Source organism: Tamandua tetradactyla, chromosome 14 (assembly GCF_023851605.1).
Source record: "Tamandua tetradactyla isolate mTamTet1 chromosome 14, mTamTet1.pri, whole genome shotgun sequence".
Lineage (NCBI taxonomy): Eukaryota > Metazoa > Chordata > Mammalia > Pilosa > Myrmecophagidae > Tamandua > Tamandua tetradactyla.
In genome coordinates, this window is record NC_135340.1 from 75,107,664 (window position 1) to 75,122,062 (window position 14,399).

Consider the following 14,399-nt stretch of genomic DNA (forward strand, 5'->3'; position numbering starts at 1 on the left):
CTGACTCCCAGGGTGTAAATCTCCCTGGCAACGTGGGACAGAACTCCCAGAATGAGCCAGGACCCAGTATCAAGGGACTGAGAAAACCTTCTTGACCAAAAGAGGGAAGAGAGAAATGAGACAAAATAAAGTTTCAGTGGCTGAGAGATTTCAAACAGAGTTGAGAGGTTATCTTGCAGGTTATTCATTATATAGATATTCCTTTTTCAGTTTATGGTATACTGGAGTGGCTAGAGGGAAGTACTTGAAACTGTTGAGCTGTGTTGCAGGAGCCTTGTTTCTTGAAGATGATTATATAATGATATAGCTGTCACAATGTGACTGTGTGATTATGAAAACCTTGTGTCTGATGCTCCTTTGATCAAAAGTATAGACAGATGAGTAAAAACTATGGATTAAAAAATAAACAAATAATGGAGGGAGAAAGGCTAAAATAAATGGATTAGATTGAAATACTAGTGGTCAATGAGAGGGAGGGGTAAGGGGTATGGTATGAATGAGTTTTTCCTTATTTCTTTTTTTTGTTAGAATGATGCAAATGTTCAAAAAAAATGATCATGGTGCTGAATACACAACTGTGTGATGCTATTGTGAGCCACTGATTGTATACCATGTATGGAGTGCTTTTGTTAAGAATGTTTGTAGGTTAAGTTTTTTCAATAAAATATATTTGTTTTAAATTGCTTAGGTCATGAAGAGATATGCCTGATACACTAAGTAGGAATGTGGAAGGACCGTATGTGTGATTCAGCCTTTAGACTTGACCCATGTCTTCAGATTCTCCAGTACCACACCCTTCCTCTTAAAACATGCCTCTGCAGATGACATTTCATTTCTAATGTTTCTGAAGACACTCAAACTAAGAGACGCCTACCAGAAACAGGCTTTAACATCTACTAAGCTTCTAAATGTCTATGGGTAGGTTACAGATTCTGAGACCCCCAAAGGAAAGTAAGTGAGACTATCTATGACTATGGAGAAAAATTTTTTAATTTTCCATAGGAAGAAGCCAGAAGGTGTGTCTTTACAGAAATAAACTGGTTCAGGCTAGTTTGTTCCATCTCCATTGGAAGCAAAAAATTCTATCACACCAAGATGTTTTCCTGGGTGTATGTTTTAGTGTCAAGGGATATTTTATGTATCGATAAATACAAAACCAAATAAATTCTCCATACCTAACAATTTCACTGTCTCAGATCAACTTCAGCCCTGCTTTATTCAACTTTTTGCCACCCATCCTCACAACTCCCTCAAGAATTATTAACAAGAGAAATGTTTCGTGTGGTGTATAGCTACAATAAGAATATCCCTTAAATTTAAGCTTATCTAATGTAAAACACGGTAAGCAGTGAAAAGAAAATTAGATTTAGACTGAGAAGGCATTTAGATTCTGCTTCTCTGCTTACTGGTCTAAAGTGGGGATTGCAATGTCCACGTTGCAAACCTCACAAGGTAACTGAGAAGATGACTGGGAAAGTAATTTGAAACGGTAGAATGACATGCACAGGTGAAGTACAACTTACCTAATAGAGCTAGGAGACTTACTACGCATTGACTCACCACAGAAAAGGGGGCCCAGAAATTGTCACTCATTGTCAAGCTCGGAAAGTTCAGGGTTCAGTACAAGGGGTTACTGGGCAGGGGGCTTTGGTGCCTGCACACCTGCTAAGCACTGATGGACACACTGTCCCTGTTCCCTGATGTGGCAGGCGGTGTGGGGGGGATCGTGGTTCACAAGGAGAACGGCCCAGGGAGGCCCAGAGACTCTTCCTAGGACTAGTCAACCCAAGAACTCTATTTAGAGACCAGAATAATACTTTATCCCTGCCTAGATTCATGGATGGGCCCTCAGGAGCGCAGTTTTGGATGGAGCTTCTACTCCGGACTGCATGTGCAGTATTATTTTTCATGCTTCTTTGAAAATAGAGAAATAGAGGCTTGTAAGAAAGAAAAGATAGGAAATAGAAGGGTATGGAATGGAAAGCTGCAGGCAGGTCGTTGTCCAATAAGGCTTCAAAGCTGCTTAACTAAGTTGCACTTGACCTTTGCACGTTCCGCTGTAATTTTCAAATTGGCTTCCCATCTATGGTTTCAGTGAATCTCTGTGATATGTACAGGGTAGCCATTTCCTCCGCCTGGTCGCTCACTCCTGAGACCTCTGAAAGCCATTCAGTGCTGACTTCCACTCCCAGCCCCACCACACAGCAGCTGCCAGTGTTTTCTCTCCCTGAGCCTCAGTTTCCTGCTCTGTTGAACAAGGCTAGTTAATACCCAGCCAGCACCCCGGGTCCTTTCATTATTGCCGCAAGTGTAATTAACACAGTACCCGGCACTCGGTAAATATCAATTTGACAACATTCTCTGTTACCATTAGCAGTAAAACTCAATATATGTATTTCTGAATTCTAGGGCATTTGAAAAGAAACGTTCATAGGCAGCCACCCTTTTCAGAAAACTGGAGAGAGAAACCACGCACGCGCAGCACTTCCATCCGCCCGCGTTCTCTCTTAGAGACTCCCGAGCCAGCTCCGCGCCTGCTACCCCAGGGCCAGGGCAGGACCTGCCTCCGCTGACAGTGTTTTCCTTGTGCTGGGCTCCCATAAAGGCAGCATTATCAAAGGTCTTTCGCGTGGCAGCCTCCTTCGGCTCCAGCTACCAGCACCATTCATCTGGCAACAATGGGGCGGGCTCTTGCTCTGGGTAAATTGCCTTCCACTTCAACTGATGAATTTGTGTGGGCTCTCTTTTGTTTGTTTTCCAGGGGTCAGGATTAATGGATGCTCTTGTGTCTCTGCTGCAAAGGAAAGAGGGAAGAAAGAGGGAAGGGACCAAAGATGCAGAGGTGGAGAGGCCGGGGGGGAAGCGATGAACCAAGGAATAAAATATATTAGTTAGGATTACAGTTTCTTATTTTTCTCACAAAACCGAAAAGACTATGGAGTTCAGTTTAAATAGGGGCCAGGGTGACATTAATAAGTAAAGTAATAAAACATTTGTTTCTCATGTTCAAGTCACAGCTTAATTGAGGTTCTGATGCTGAGAACGGATCTCATCGCCTGCTTTATTTTTACTCATTACTGATGTTTATTCCTTAGAATTTTGCGGCATTATGTGGAAGCAGGAAGATCCCTCTAGCCACTGGTCCTAGGTCCCATTTAACTAATATTGTACATAAATTAGGTTCAAACATTAGGTGATCCCTTGCTTTTTTTGAGCTGCACTCTAAAGAGAAGCATGTCATTAAAGAGCAAACAATGTCACTTGTTCCAGCTTCCCCAATAAATAATTCATAATAACAAAATGCAAATGTATTGCTAACTTCAAAAAAAACTACTTGTGCATCACACAAACCCTAACACTATGGTAATTTTTGTGGCACATAACTTACCGCTCCTTGGTACATTTCAATTTCCTTTTCTCCAAAATATGGCATCTGCTTGAAAGGGTTGACTGAAATTAATACAGATCCTATATATGTCTGAATTTAAGTCCAGTTAAGGTCCATCATTAATCTTCACAGCTACACATTTTTCAAAGTAAATAACCAGAGGTTAGGAAGAATTCATAATTATTGCTCAAACACAAAGCTCACATCCTTGTGTTCTGAAAGATTACAAATAAAGACAATGGGAACAGTAATGAATTTAATCACCAGAGCACTACAACAATAAAATCATTATTTTAAATGAATTGAAGCACATTATTTCCAAGACTGGTGATAGGTATGCCTAGGAGAAAACAAAACAAAGCAAAAATGGCCAAGGAGTGAAAAGAGCAGAATCACTCCTCTTCTCAAATGGTATGCATTTTCCCCTTGCTACTTTCATATCTCTTAAGTACACTAAATTATATTCATTTACTCATTTAATAAATGGAGAGAAGTAGGATGAACTGAATATAGTCATGCTCTCCAGAAGCTTTGGGGATGAATAAATTAGGTTTAGTGGAAGAAAGTATTATTTCTGCTGAAGGAATACAAGAAGGCTTCTCCGAAGAGGGCATGTTTATATTGGGTCTTGAAAGTTTTATGCAACACATTTTGATATTGCCAAAATCAATAAAATGGCATTATACAATAAGAATATATTGCCATTTATTCATTTAAGAATCAATTAATTTGATCATTTCATCGAATTAATGATCAATTTATATGCTCTGCACCATTTTAGATGCTGGGGATATGACAGTGAACAAGACAGAATAAAACTTCCAGCCCTGATGGAGGGAAAAAAATCTCATAAACACACTCAAACACACCCCAAATTATTTCAGTCCATGATCCAAAAACTGTTAGAAAGTTTACATTTAAAGGTGTAAAACTATAAGAGCTCTTCTCCTAAGGGACATTTATATATTCGATGAAGGAGAACTGTCAAGAGGGCAGCTCAGTGTGTCTGATCATAGCGCCTGATCCCTGAGGGACAGCTCCACTCTGACCTTGGGCAAATCATAATCTCTAGGTCTTGGGTAACGGATGATAGAGATAAAATAGAACCTACTTTATAAACTAAGAGAATTAAATGAAATAATATAAAATGCTTATTTGGCAAAGTATCTACCACATAATAGATTCTATTTCCTTAACTGATATACCCCGAGCTGCATGTTTTGATGCATTTTTGCATCTTTAAAATCAAGATGCGTGTTTCAATCTAGGCGTCTTCATTTGGATGAGACAGCAGCATTATAATTGCTGAACACAAATGAGCCATGTGTGGGGTCAATGGTCTAATTTTTTCAAAATGATATTTACAGATAAAAGTGAGAATGCAGAGTGTTTTGGTTGCTATTACGCTCCCTTTTACATTGACCAGAAAGGTCTTCAAAAGACTTGAAAGGTTGAACATGAATTGGTAGTAGAGAGGTGAGGTGGATTTACGAGCCCACCCAGCTAGGAGGAAATGCAGAAGTAAATGAAAATCTAAAAGGAAGGTCACTAAAGATCATGCAACAAGGGCCAATAGTCTGGAAATTGACAAATGTAGTTCCAATTGCCAAAGAAAGATGCAGCAATGTCCCAATGTCAGTGGGTAAACATTTTTTTTTAACTTTTTAAATTTTATAACATATATACAAAGAAAAATGTAATAGTTTTCAAAGCATTCTTCAAAAAGTAGTGTCATGGTCAGGTTCATGTGTCAACTTGACCAAGTGGTGGTACCTGTTTGTCTGGTTAGGCAACTGCTGGCCTGTCTGTTGCGATGAGGACGTTTCATAGAATTAAATCATGATCATGTCAGCTGCATCCACAGCTGATTCCATTTGTAATCAGCCAAAGGGGCGTGTCTTCTGCAATGAGTGATGCTTAATCTAATCACTGAAAGCCTTGTAAGGAGGATTCAGAAGAGACAGGCTCTTCCTGTTTCAGCTGGTGAGCCTCTCCTGTGGAGTTTGTCCAGACCCTCCATCAGAATCGTCAGCTTCACAGCCTGCCCTGCGGATTTTGGGCTCTGTGTTCCTGTGGTCACATGAGACACTTTTATAAATTTTATATTTGCGAGTGTTCCCTGTTGATTCTGTTTCTCTAAAGAACCCTAACTAATACAAGTAGTTACAGGACAGATCCCAGAGTTTGTCATGGGCTACCATACCATCCTCTTAGATTTTTCCTTCTACCTGCTCCAGAATATAGGAGGCTAGAAGGAATAAATATTATTTTTTCATTACAATCGACTTTTTTTTTTCTTTTTTTGTGAAAAATAACATATACACAAAAAAGCAATAAATTTCAAAGCACAGCACAACAGTTAGTTGTAGAGCAGATTTCAGAGGTTGGTATGGGTTCCAATTTCACAATTTTAGGTGTTTACTTCTAGCTGTTCTAAGATACTGGAGACTAAAAGAAATACCAATTTAATGATTCAGCAATCATATTAGTTTGTTAGATACTACCTTCTCTGTATAACTCTACCATCACCTTTGATCTTTCTATCATACTCTTTAGGGGTAGTTGGGCTATAGCCATTCTAACTTTTTCATGTTGCAAGGGGCTGTCAGTAATATGCAGTAGGGAGATGGAACTAGCTGCTGCTCTGGAGAGGCTGGGCCCTCTAGGTTTCAGGACTTATCTGGTCCAGGGACCCATCTGGAGGTTGTAGATTTCTGGAAAGTTACCCTAGTGCATGGAACCTTCGTAGAAGGTATATTGCTCTAGATGGCAGGAATGGTTTTGGTTGGGGCTTTGGAAAGTTATGGTAGGTAGCAATGTGTAACTAAAGCTTGTGTAACAGCAACCTCCAGAGTAGTCTCTCGACTCTGATTTGAGTGGCCCATATTTTTTGAGGTAAAATTTAGAACAAATTATTAAACAGACAAGAGATGCTCATGATGCTTGAGCCAAAACTCAGTAAATGGTGATAAAATAAAGATTGCACAAAGTTCAGATAAACAAGGAATTATTTTTTCAGTATAAGTATGTCTCAAAGAAGTATGCCCCCTACAATATCTGGGACATTCTGAGACACAAAAGTTACTTGTTCGTTATTTGAAAATCAAATTTAATTAGGTGGCCTCTATTTCATATGGCAACTCTAAATTGGCAACACAAGGATGGAACATAGGGAGTGACTCTTATTTTTTTGCATGGGCAGGCACCAGGAATGGAACCCAGGTCTCCTGCATGGCAGGTGAGAACTCTGCCTGCTGAGCCACTGTGACCTGCCCATGGTGTGACCCTCTGAATATTCAAAATATAACTCCCTTAGTTGGGTTTTTTTTTAGTATCCCTGGCACTTGGTGGGGGCCTAATTAAAACTGAATGGATGAGAAAACACACACATACACACACACACACACACACTCACACACACACAAACCAAAACCAAACAAAAAAAAAACCCTGAATGGATGAGGTATGGCTCTTATTCTGATTCTCAGTTTAACAAATACACTAAATTTTTATGGTTATACAGCATGGCTATAACCATCCTCATTTGAGAAGAGAAGGATATCTATGTCTCCAACTTTCCCCAGGTAGAAATGTGAGAAAATAAGATCCTTCCATGGAGGAGAGTGTTCCTTCCCTTAGTTGTAAAAAAACAAAAAATAGGCTGTTAATGCCACGTGGCGCTAAACAAACTGATCACTGTACATAAAGACTACAGAGCCACGCTAAGAACACAAGCCAAAGGCTCACCTCCATCCATCCCTTTCCCTCACAAAGCCCTAAGCTACCCAGTCGATATGGATTTGGTTGGATATGAGCTTATACACAAACTGACAATTTTTTTTTTTTTTATGGTTAACAATGTGCTATGTGAGGCGACATCTTGTAAAGTGTTGATTTTCACTGAGTGGATTAGATACATTCACAAAGCAAGTCCCAGTAAGGAGACACTCAGAGAAAAAGACTACTTTGGGAAAAATCTAGGCCTATGCCGAATCAGTGAGGAAGGAAAACTGTAGCTGCCCGTCAAATTTCTGGTTTTCAAGGGCAATATTATTTGGGAGGATTCCTGAAAAATAAAATTTGATTTGAAAAGAGTAATACAACCGGTTTCTAAACTAAGTCGCTAGAAACTTGCCTAAATAGGAAAACTGAGCTAAGAGAATTTAATTTAGAATTAGAAACCAAAGCAGCAAACATATTTTAGGTGCAAGAGGATTTGGCCTAATTGTTTAGCATTTTCCACCTGTCTGGGTCTGCAGAGACTTCAGCTATTGCCTTGCTAGCACAGGTGTCCTACGTTTCCAGTTAGCTCAATATCTCTCACGCTCTACTGCATAACTCAGGTGCGCCTTTGGGAAAGCCATCCATATAATTATCTCTGCCCACATAATCTTTGGCTGTGAAGATGCGGCCTAAGGTAAATTTTCAGCATACAGAGATACAAGATTATGATACCAAAATTAGAAAAGAGTAAAATAAATACCATTCTATAGATGTATAAGAGACAGAAGTGACCCAACAGATCAGTTAGCTTATTTGTTCCCAAATACCTGTCCATGGACCTATAATCACCTCTATTATAGCAAGAAAGGTTGCTATAATCTGTAGCAAGAATGACAAAATGAGGCACAAGGCACTGAATTTTTCATAAAGTTCATTTCATTCAACATAAAGGACTGTCCTCTGTCTCAGACTATTTCTTCTCTACTTTTTGTTGTTAAAATTGTCTTTCTCTTATGAAATGTGATGGCAGTATGCTTGTTTCCCATGGTTTTAATTAGGCAAACTAAGCTTTTAACTTAAAAAAAAAAATCATTTTAACCGTTCTCCAAACTGCCCACACGGATCTAGTCGCGTTATCATGAGGTGCAGGGAGGTGAGGGGACTGGCGGGAGAACTGCCCAGCAGGAACCTGAGCTGTCCGGGCTCCTCACCGCAGCCTGCTTCCTCTGCAAAAGGCCACTCCACCCCTCACTCGGAGTATCGACCCTGCCTTGAGCTCCAGAGGATCTGGCACTAAAGTCAACTCCTAGTTCAAGGACTTACAGTGCCAAATGCCTTTGAGTGTGGTCTTTGTAGAAACACCTTTAGAGAAAGTAGGGCCAAATGAGCACGGAGCGCTCTGCATAAGGAGTCATTCTCCACAGCCACGTTGGCTAGAAACGTGTCTGGCCAACCACGAGAGAAAACTGCAGTGTTTTCCTCATATACTTTAGGCTGTAATTGTGAGAAGTATGGCAGAGTCAGAAAATAATGTAAAGTATACCTTCCTTATCTGAGGAAAAATAGCTGGAAAATACTGGTTTTCAATTGGTAAACAATGTCAGCATTTTTTTCTAAATACATTTTTTTTCTAATGCAGAACCAAAAAAAATGTGCATTCTCCCTGAAGACATTAACCATTGATCGTTCCAAACACTGACCCTCAATACAAGATAATATGCTGGGATTGATGTAAAATGAGCAATTTTATACCTAAATGTGGAATCGAATCTTGAAACCCAATCTCTTCTCGTCTTAACTCTTAAGCTCAAGGGAGAAAGAGAGACCGAGACAGAGAGGGTGAGAGAGAAAGAACCTCTTATTTACAATAGCGCTGTTCTCTCATAATACTCCCTTAACATTGAAGTGATAAGGGGGCCATTATCACTTATCAGAGGAAAAGATTTGCAGCCAAACCCTTGGTATTGTTTCATAAACATCCAAGGGAGGCATCAAGCTTCCTCAAAGCTGAAACGCTATTTTGTGCCACTGATGCAAAGCCCACGTCTGCTGGGCTTCCAGTATACTGAGTGGGTAGAGGATTCTAAAACATAAAGTCATAAGTGGTCAAGTACCTCATTTCCTTAGTTGAATACGCTATTAGTCAGTCATTGATTCAAAGGCATTAATTCAAATGTACGTTATCACCCCCCTCTGTGTGAGTCATTTAAAAATTCTGTTGTCTGAATTTAAAAAGCAAGACTTGATTGATAGTCAACAAATTTTCAATGAACATTCAATACTATGCACTATGCCAAGAATTATGTAGGAAACAGAGAAACACTTGATGTGGGATAATGCCATTTTCATGAAAATTAGCAACAAGAAGAAATTTCGTCCATATGTGGTTAGCTAAATTTACACTAATAGGTTAAAAAAAACAAATGCCTGGGGGGTAGGATTCCAGGTAATTTTAATCTGCTCCCTTTTGTTTGACTGCATCTCATAAACTATGATAAATTAACTATGCTGCTTTCATAATAAAGGATTTTTTAAAACTTTTTAAATTGTGTAATATAATCTATATACAAAGCAGAGAAATAAAAAGGCAAGTTTTCGAAGCACTCTTCAACAAGAAGTTACAGGACAGATCCCAGAGTTTGTTATGGGCTACCACACCATCATCTCAGATTTTTCCTTCTAGCTGCTCCAGAATAAAGGATTTTCAAAAAGATACATAAGACACAGTCTTTGCCCTCAAGGAGATTCCCATGTTTTAGGGAAAATAATTTTTATGGGGAAGATTGAGGCCATCTGGATTGACAATGGATAACTACTGGTGACTCCTGACATCATTATTTTTCCTTTTTTTACCCAGCTTATCAAAAACTGTGTTTCCATGTAAATAATGGAAAAATCTGAGCCTACTTTCCAAGAACATTCTGAAAATTAGTTCAACTGTATTTAGTGGAAATGAGATTTTTATGGACTTGTCAATAACCAATCCTCCATTTAAAACAGTTCCTGTGGTAAAATGTATTTGAATTTCCCATAAGCAGCTTTTTACAACCAAATTTTTGGAATATAATTTAGAAATATGAGAGGAACCAATACCCCTGCCTTGGTGTATGATAATAAACTAGAACAGAGGTCATAAAACTTTTTCTGTGATGGGCCAGATAGTAATTAGTTTAGAATTTGTGGACCATATGGTCTGTGCAACTCCTCAGCTTTGCCATTGCATCATGAACACAACCACAGATATAAGACACGAATGAATGGGCATGGCTGTGTTCCAATAAAACCTTAGTTATAAAACGGGTAATGGGCAGGAGGGCAGGATTTTGTCTACTGGCAGCAGTTAGCTACCCCTGATCGAGATGCTATTAGAATGTTGCTAACACATCCAAATATATGTCAATCCTAAAAGCAGGGATTTAAGTACTTTACCCAAGTACTTGCTAAAACTCTTTTATTGTATTTAAGAGGCAGCATAAATACAATGGTCAGAATGGTCCAAGTAGAATAATGTTGCTAATTAATACTGCTCAATAAATACCTGTTAATAAATAACACAGACCTGTGATGGGAAAGGCAGTTCCTGCAACAGTACTATTGCACAGGCTTGGGTATTTTTAAATAATAGCCAAAATGAGCAGTGTAACAAATAAACAACAAAACCTGTAGATGTGAAACTATTCCTCCCCTAACCTATGTAGAACTCTGGGGGTTATTTAGGTTAAAATCTAAAATGCATGTCATAAGTAGCAAAGACTCCACCTTTTAAAAGGCCATCAATAGCTTCATACCCTCAGAAGTCACCACAACAAAAGATAAACTTTCTGTTACTACCATACATTTTTACACAGATATTTGCATACTATGACTAACTCTATGATAACTCCACTAAAAAAATCATCACATAGTTGCACCAAACTCTTGAAGAAACTCCAGAATCCTGCAAGAACTTAAGCCAAAGTCTCAGTTTTTTCTGCTTGCAACTAAATCAAGACACATTTGAATCAAATTTCCACACCAAATTTTTAAGGCCCTATAAAAAAAATTGGCTTCTGGCAAGTTAAATTTGAAGCACAAAGAACAACTCAAGAATGTCAGGTATTTTCAACAGCTGATGGTCACTTCTCACATTTCCATTAGTAAACAGAAGAATGCAGAAAAACTGGTAAAATTGCATATTTTTTTCCAAGCAACAATCTTTTAAAAAATCTTTTAAGTCTAGACTCCCATGTCTGTTTTGCAATCAGGAGGCATTAACCACAGAACCCTTGGCAAACCAAGATTTTTCACAGGAAGAGCTGCAGCAGCAGGTCCGCTACTTGTGGCCAGAGCAAGACAAAGGTATAGTATCATAGATTAAAACAGCCAAGTCCTGGCCACACCTTGACTTTAGTGAAATGCCAGGAAAATAATTTAGTATCATCTCTGCCCTTCCCCAGGCCTCAAGCAAGTGACAGAAAAGAACAAATCTTCACTGGGATGCGGTAAAAATGATGGGGACACATCCAGTCAGTTCAGAATTTCAGATGGATCTCCTTCTGTGAGGAATACTTCTTTCTGTGGGAATTGTCATACAGTGGAGACATTCCCAAGGAAGCTGATAAAGGATACAAAAATGTAGTCATCCATGTATCTCTTCTTTAGGTTCTCTACGATGGCGTTCTCCGTGATTTTTGAAAGCAGCACCATGTCGTCTACGCCGCTGTGTTTGACATTGTGGCTCTGCCAGTGGTATCGGTAGGCACCCTTGCTGCCCTGAAAACACAAAAACACACTTATGAGGACAGTTTATTTTCTCAGGGATTAAAAAGAAAAAGGCACCAATTTCCTAAATGTTCCTCAAATAAAGCACAGCAGAAGGAACAGCACAGACAGGAAAAGGCTTGATAGCAGTAGACCTGGATCCAAGTTCCAGCTTGGCCACCTACAATAAATGAAGTGGGGGGGAAGGTACCCAAGCGCTCTGGGTCACTTAAGATTCTGTTTTCTTATCTGTAAAATAGGAGCAATAAGACCCAACTCATAGCGGTGCTGTGAAGATGAAATAAAAACATTAGGTAAAGCACCTATCGGTGTCAAAACGCCATAAATGACTGTCTCCGACAACTCCTTCAACCTTATTGTTCAGTAGAATTTATCAGTGAAAATAAACAGTGAGATAGAGATGTTCTAGACTTGTGTTGTAAGTTATACAACAGAATTCAGAAGCAGAAAGAACACGTATCCCACAATGGCTAGATCACATGATCATGACTTCTCAAGCCATCTAAATCATTTTCCTCCGTGAATTTACTGGTGTCAGTGTAATTCAGGCCTTTCCTATTCAAAGATAAGTTACATTCTGATGATTGATCCCTGCTGGGCGAACGAAGATGTAGACAGGATGGACTAAACCCCACTGGAAGAGTAAAGCACTGTGCAGTGTGTGTCACGGGGCCAGGGCTGGGGGCAAACTGAGCAAGACTGAACCTTTGCCTTCACCCTGGGAGATCACTACAGCTTGGGGAAGTTTGGACAAGGAGGGAAATAATTCACAATGAGGGTATCTAGAAAGACCACCTCAAACATCAAAGCTAGAATTTGCAAGGTAAAGGAGGCTCTTCAAGAAAAAGGGCAAGTGGATGGGAACAGGAGAACATCATTTTAAATTTCACCTATTTAAATGGTTAAATTGTTTAATGTTTTCTCTGTGAGACATACAGAGACTCTGGGAAAAGCAATCTCTAAAAATGAGCCAAGAAGTCACCACCATAGAAAAAGTCAATGCCTAATACCATTAGCTCAAGCTTGGGGAGAGGAAGGGATCTGAAAGTTTCATACCCATGCTGTCTTGCAGAGGAAAACTGTCCTATATTTGGCTTCCTCAGAACCACATGCAAGACCAATTCTACAAAATCACTTCAGACTTCGCCACTCTTTCCTCTTGTGGCAAAGCAGAAAAAGAGGGAAGACAGAGGCCACGGTGTGACTCACTGGATTTCCACTGAATGCCCACAGTCTACTATCAACCAGATAAAGAGTGCTTGGCGACTCCTCGGAGCACTCACCGTTCCTCCTTACCTAGCTTGGTTATTCTTCGTGAGAACCCACTAAAGTTACCCTCCATAGAAAATTAAGGACCCACTAAAGAGTTCGCCAATTTTTCCTGGTACATTTATTCATTTATTTATTACCTCCATAGATGCCCACCTACTTTAAAAGGCCAAAATGTTATTTTCCTCTTTGAAAAATGTAAGCACAACTGAACAAAACAGAAGGGTTATTAATAAGCCGTTATTTAACTCCTAGAAAAGGCAAGAACAGAAGGGACTTTGTGTCATAGTCTGTTTTTATATTGATCCACAGAAAACGCTTTCTCAAGGTAACCCAAGGCTGCATTGGTGTCCAATCAAACTTCCTTCTCGGCCTCTTCTCAGAGGCTCTTTTTTCCTCCTTGATTCTCTAGCTCCACAGATCACTCAACACTGAAGATTCTCACCCCTGGGTCCCCAGTCCGGAACAAATCATGTGACTAAGCAGTTTTTACATCCGAGGGAATTAACTGTTTGATTTGTGGAGGATGTTTCATTTAAATTTCCAAACAACCCTATGAGACAGGGGTTAACGTTTCCATACTACATAAAAGGAAACTGAGATCTTCCAATAAGTGAATAATAAAGGCAAGATTTAAAATGAAATCTTACATCCAAACATGCTTACTTTACACCACCTCCCTCGTGACTTGTTAGATATTTCTATCCGTTGAGTTTAAGATGGCAATAGGATGACTATAGCCAAAACTGAACTCATCATTAAAAAGACACTCATATTCCACTCTTTGTTAATGATCACCTTCTCTTAGCATCCAAGACAAAAATACCATTATTTTTGACTTAACATATTTTCTATACCCAACTGGTTACAAAGCTAAATCTCTTTCCCCTCCCTTCCTTCCTTCTGTTCTCCCTCTCTCAGGCATGTTACATATGGTAACTCATTTAGCCTCCAACATTATCCCGCACACTATATATCACTATCTCTATTTTACTGATGAAAAACTCTGTAAATTGCCCAAGATCTTCTAATTTTAACTTCTCTCTAATTATTGACACTTATTGCGTTTGTCCTCCTCCCCCACCCTCACATGAAGTATTCGGATAAGGTAGAGGTAGGGAGGGAAGGTGGAGGAGAATTTAGAGTTTTGGGGGTAAGACTCAGAATCCACCATGTGGGTGAATGAAAGCTGGTCTCCTGCTGGGGCTAGAAGCTCTACCAGAGGCTGCAGACATCACCACGGTGGTAGGAAACCAAA

At 39.5% G+C, this 14,399-nt stretch overlaps 1 protein-coding gene across 3 annotated transcripts in view; it reads right to left on the reverse strand.

The window, feature by feature from the left end:
* Window positions 1-14,399, reverse strand: part of MYO1E (myosin IE) — a 247,820-nt gene that overhangs the window by 145,692 nt on the left and 87,729 nt on the right. For all 3 annotated transcript variants that reach the window (XM_077128062.1, XM_077128063.1, XM_077128064.1), the window contains 2 exons: window positions 11,720-11,863; window positions 3,389-3,478 (listed from right to left, as the gene is read on the reverse strand). In XM_077128062.1, the coding sequence (XP_076984177.1) occupies window positions 3,389-3,478; window positions 11,720-11,863 (234 nt within the window). The remainder of the gene's footprint in view (window positions 1-3,388; window positions 3,479-11,719; window positions 11,864-14,399) is intronic.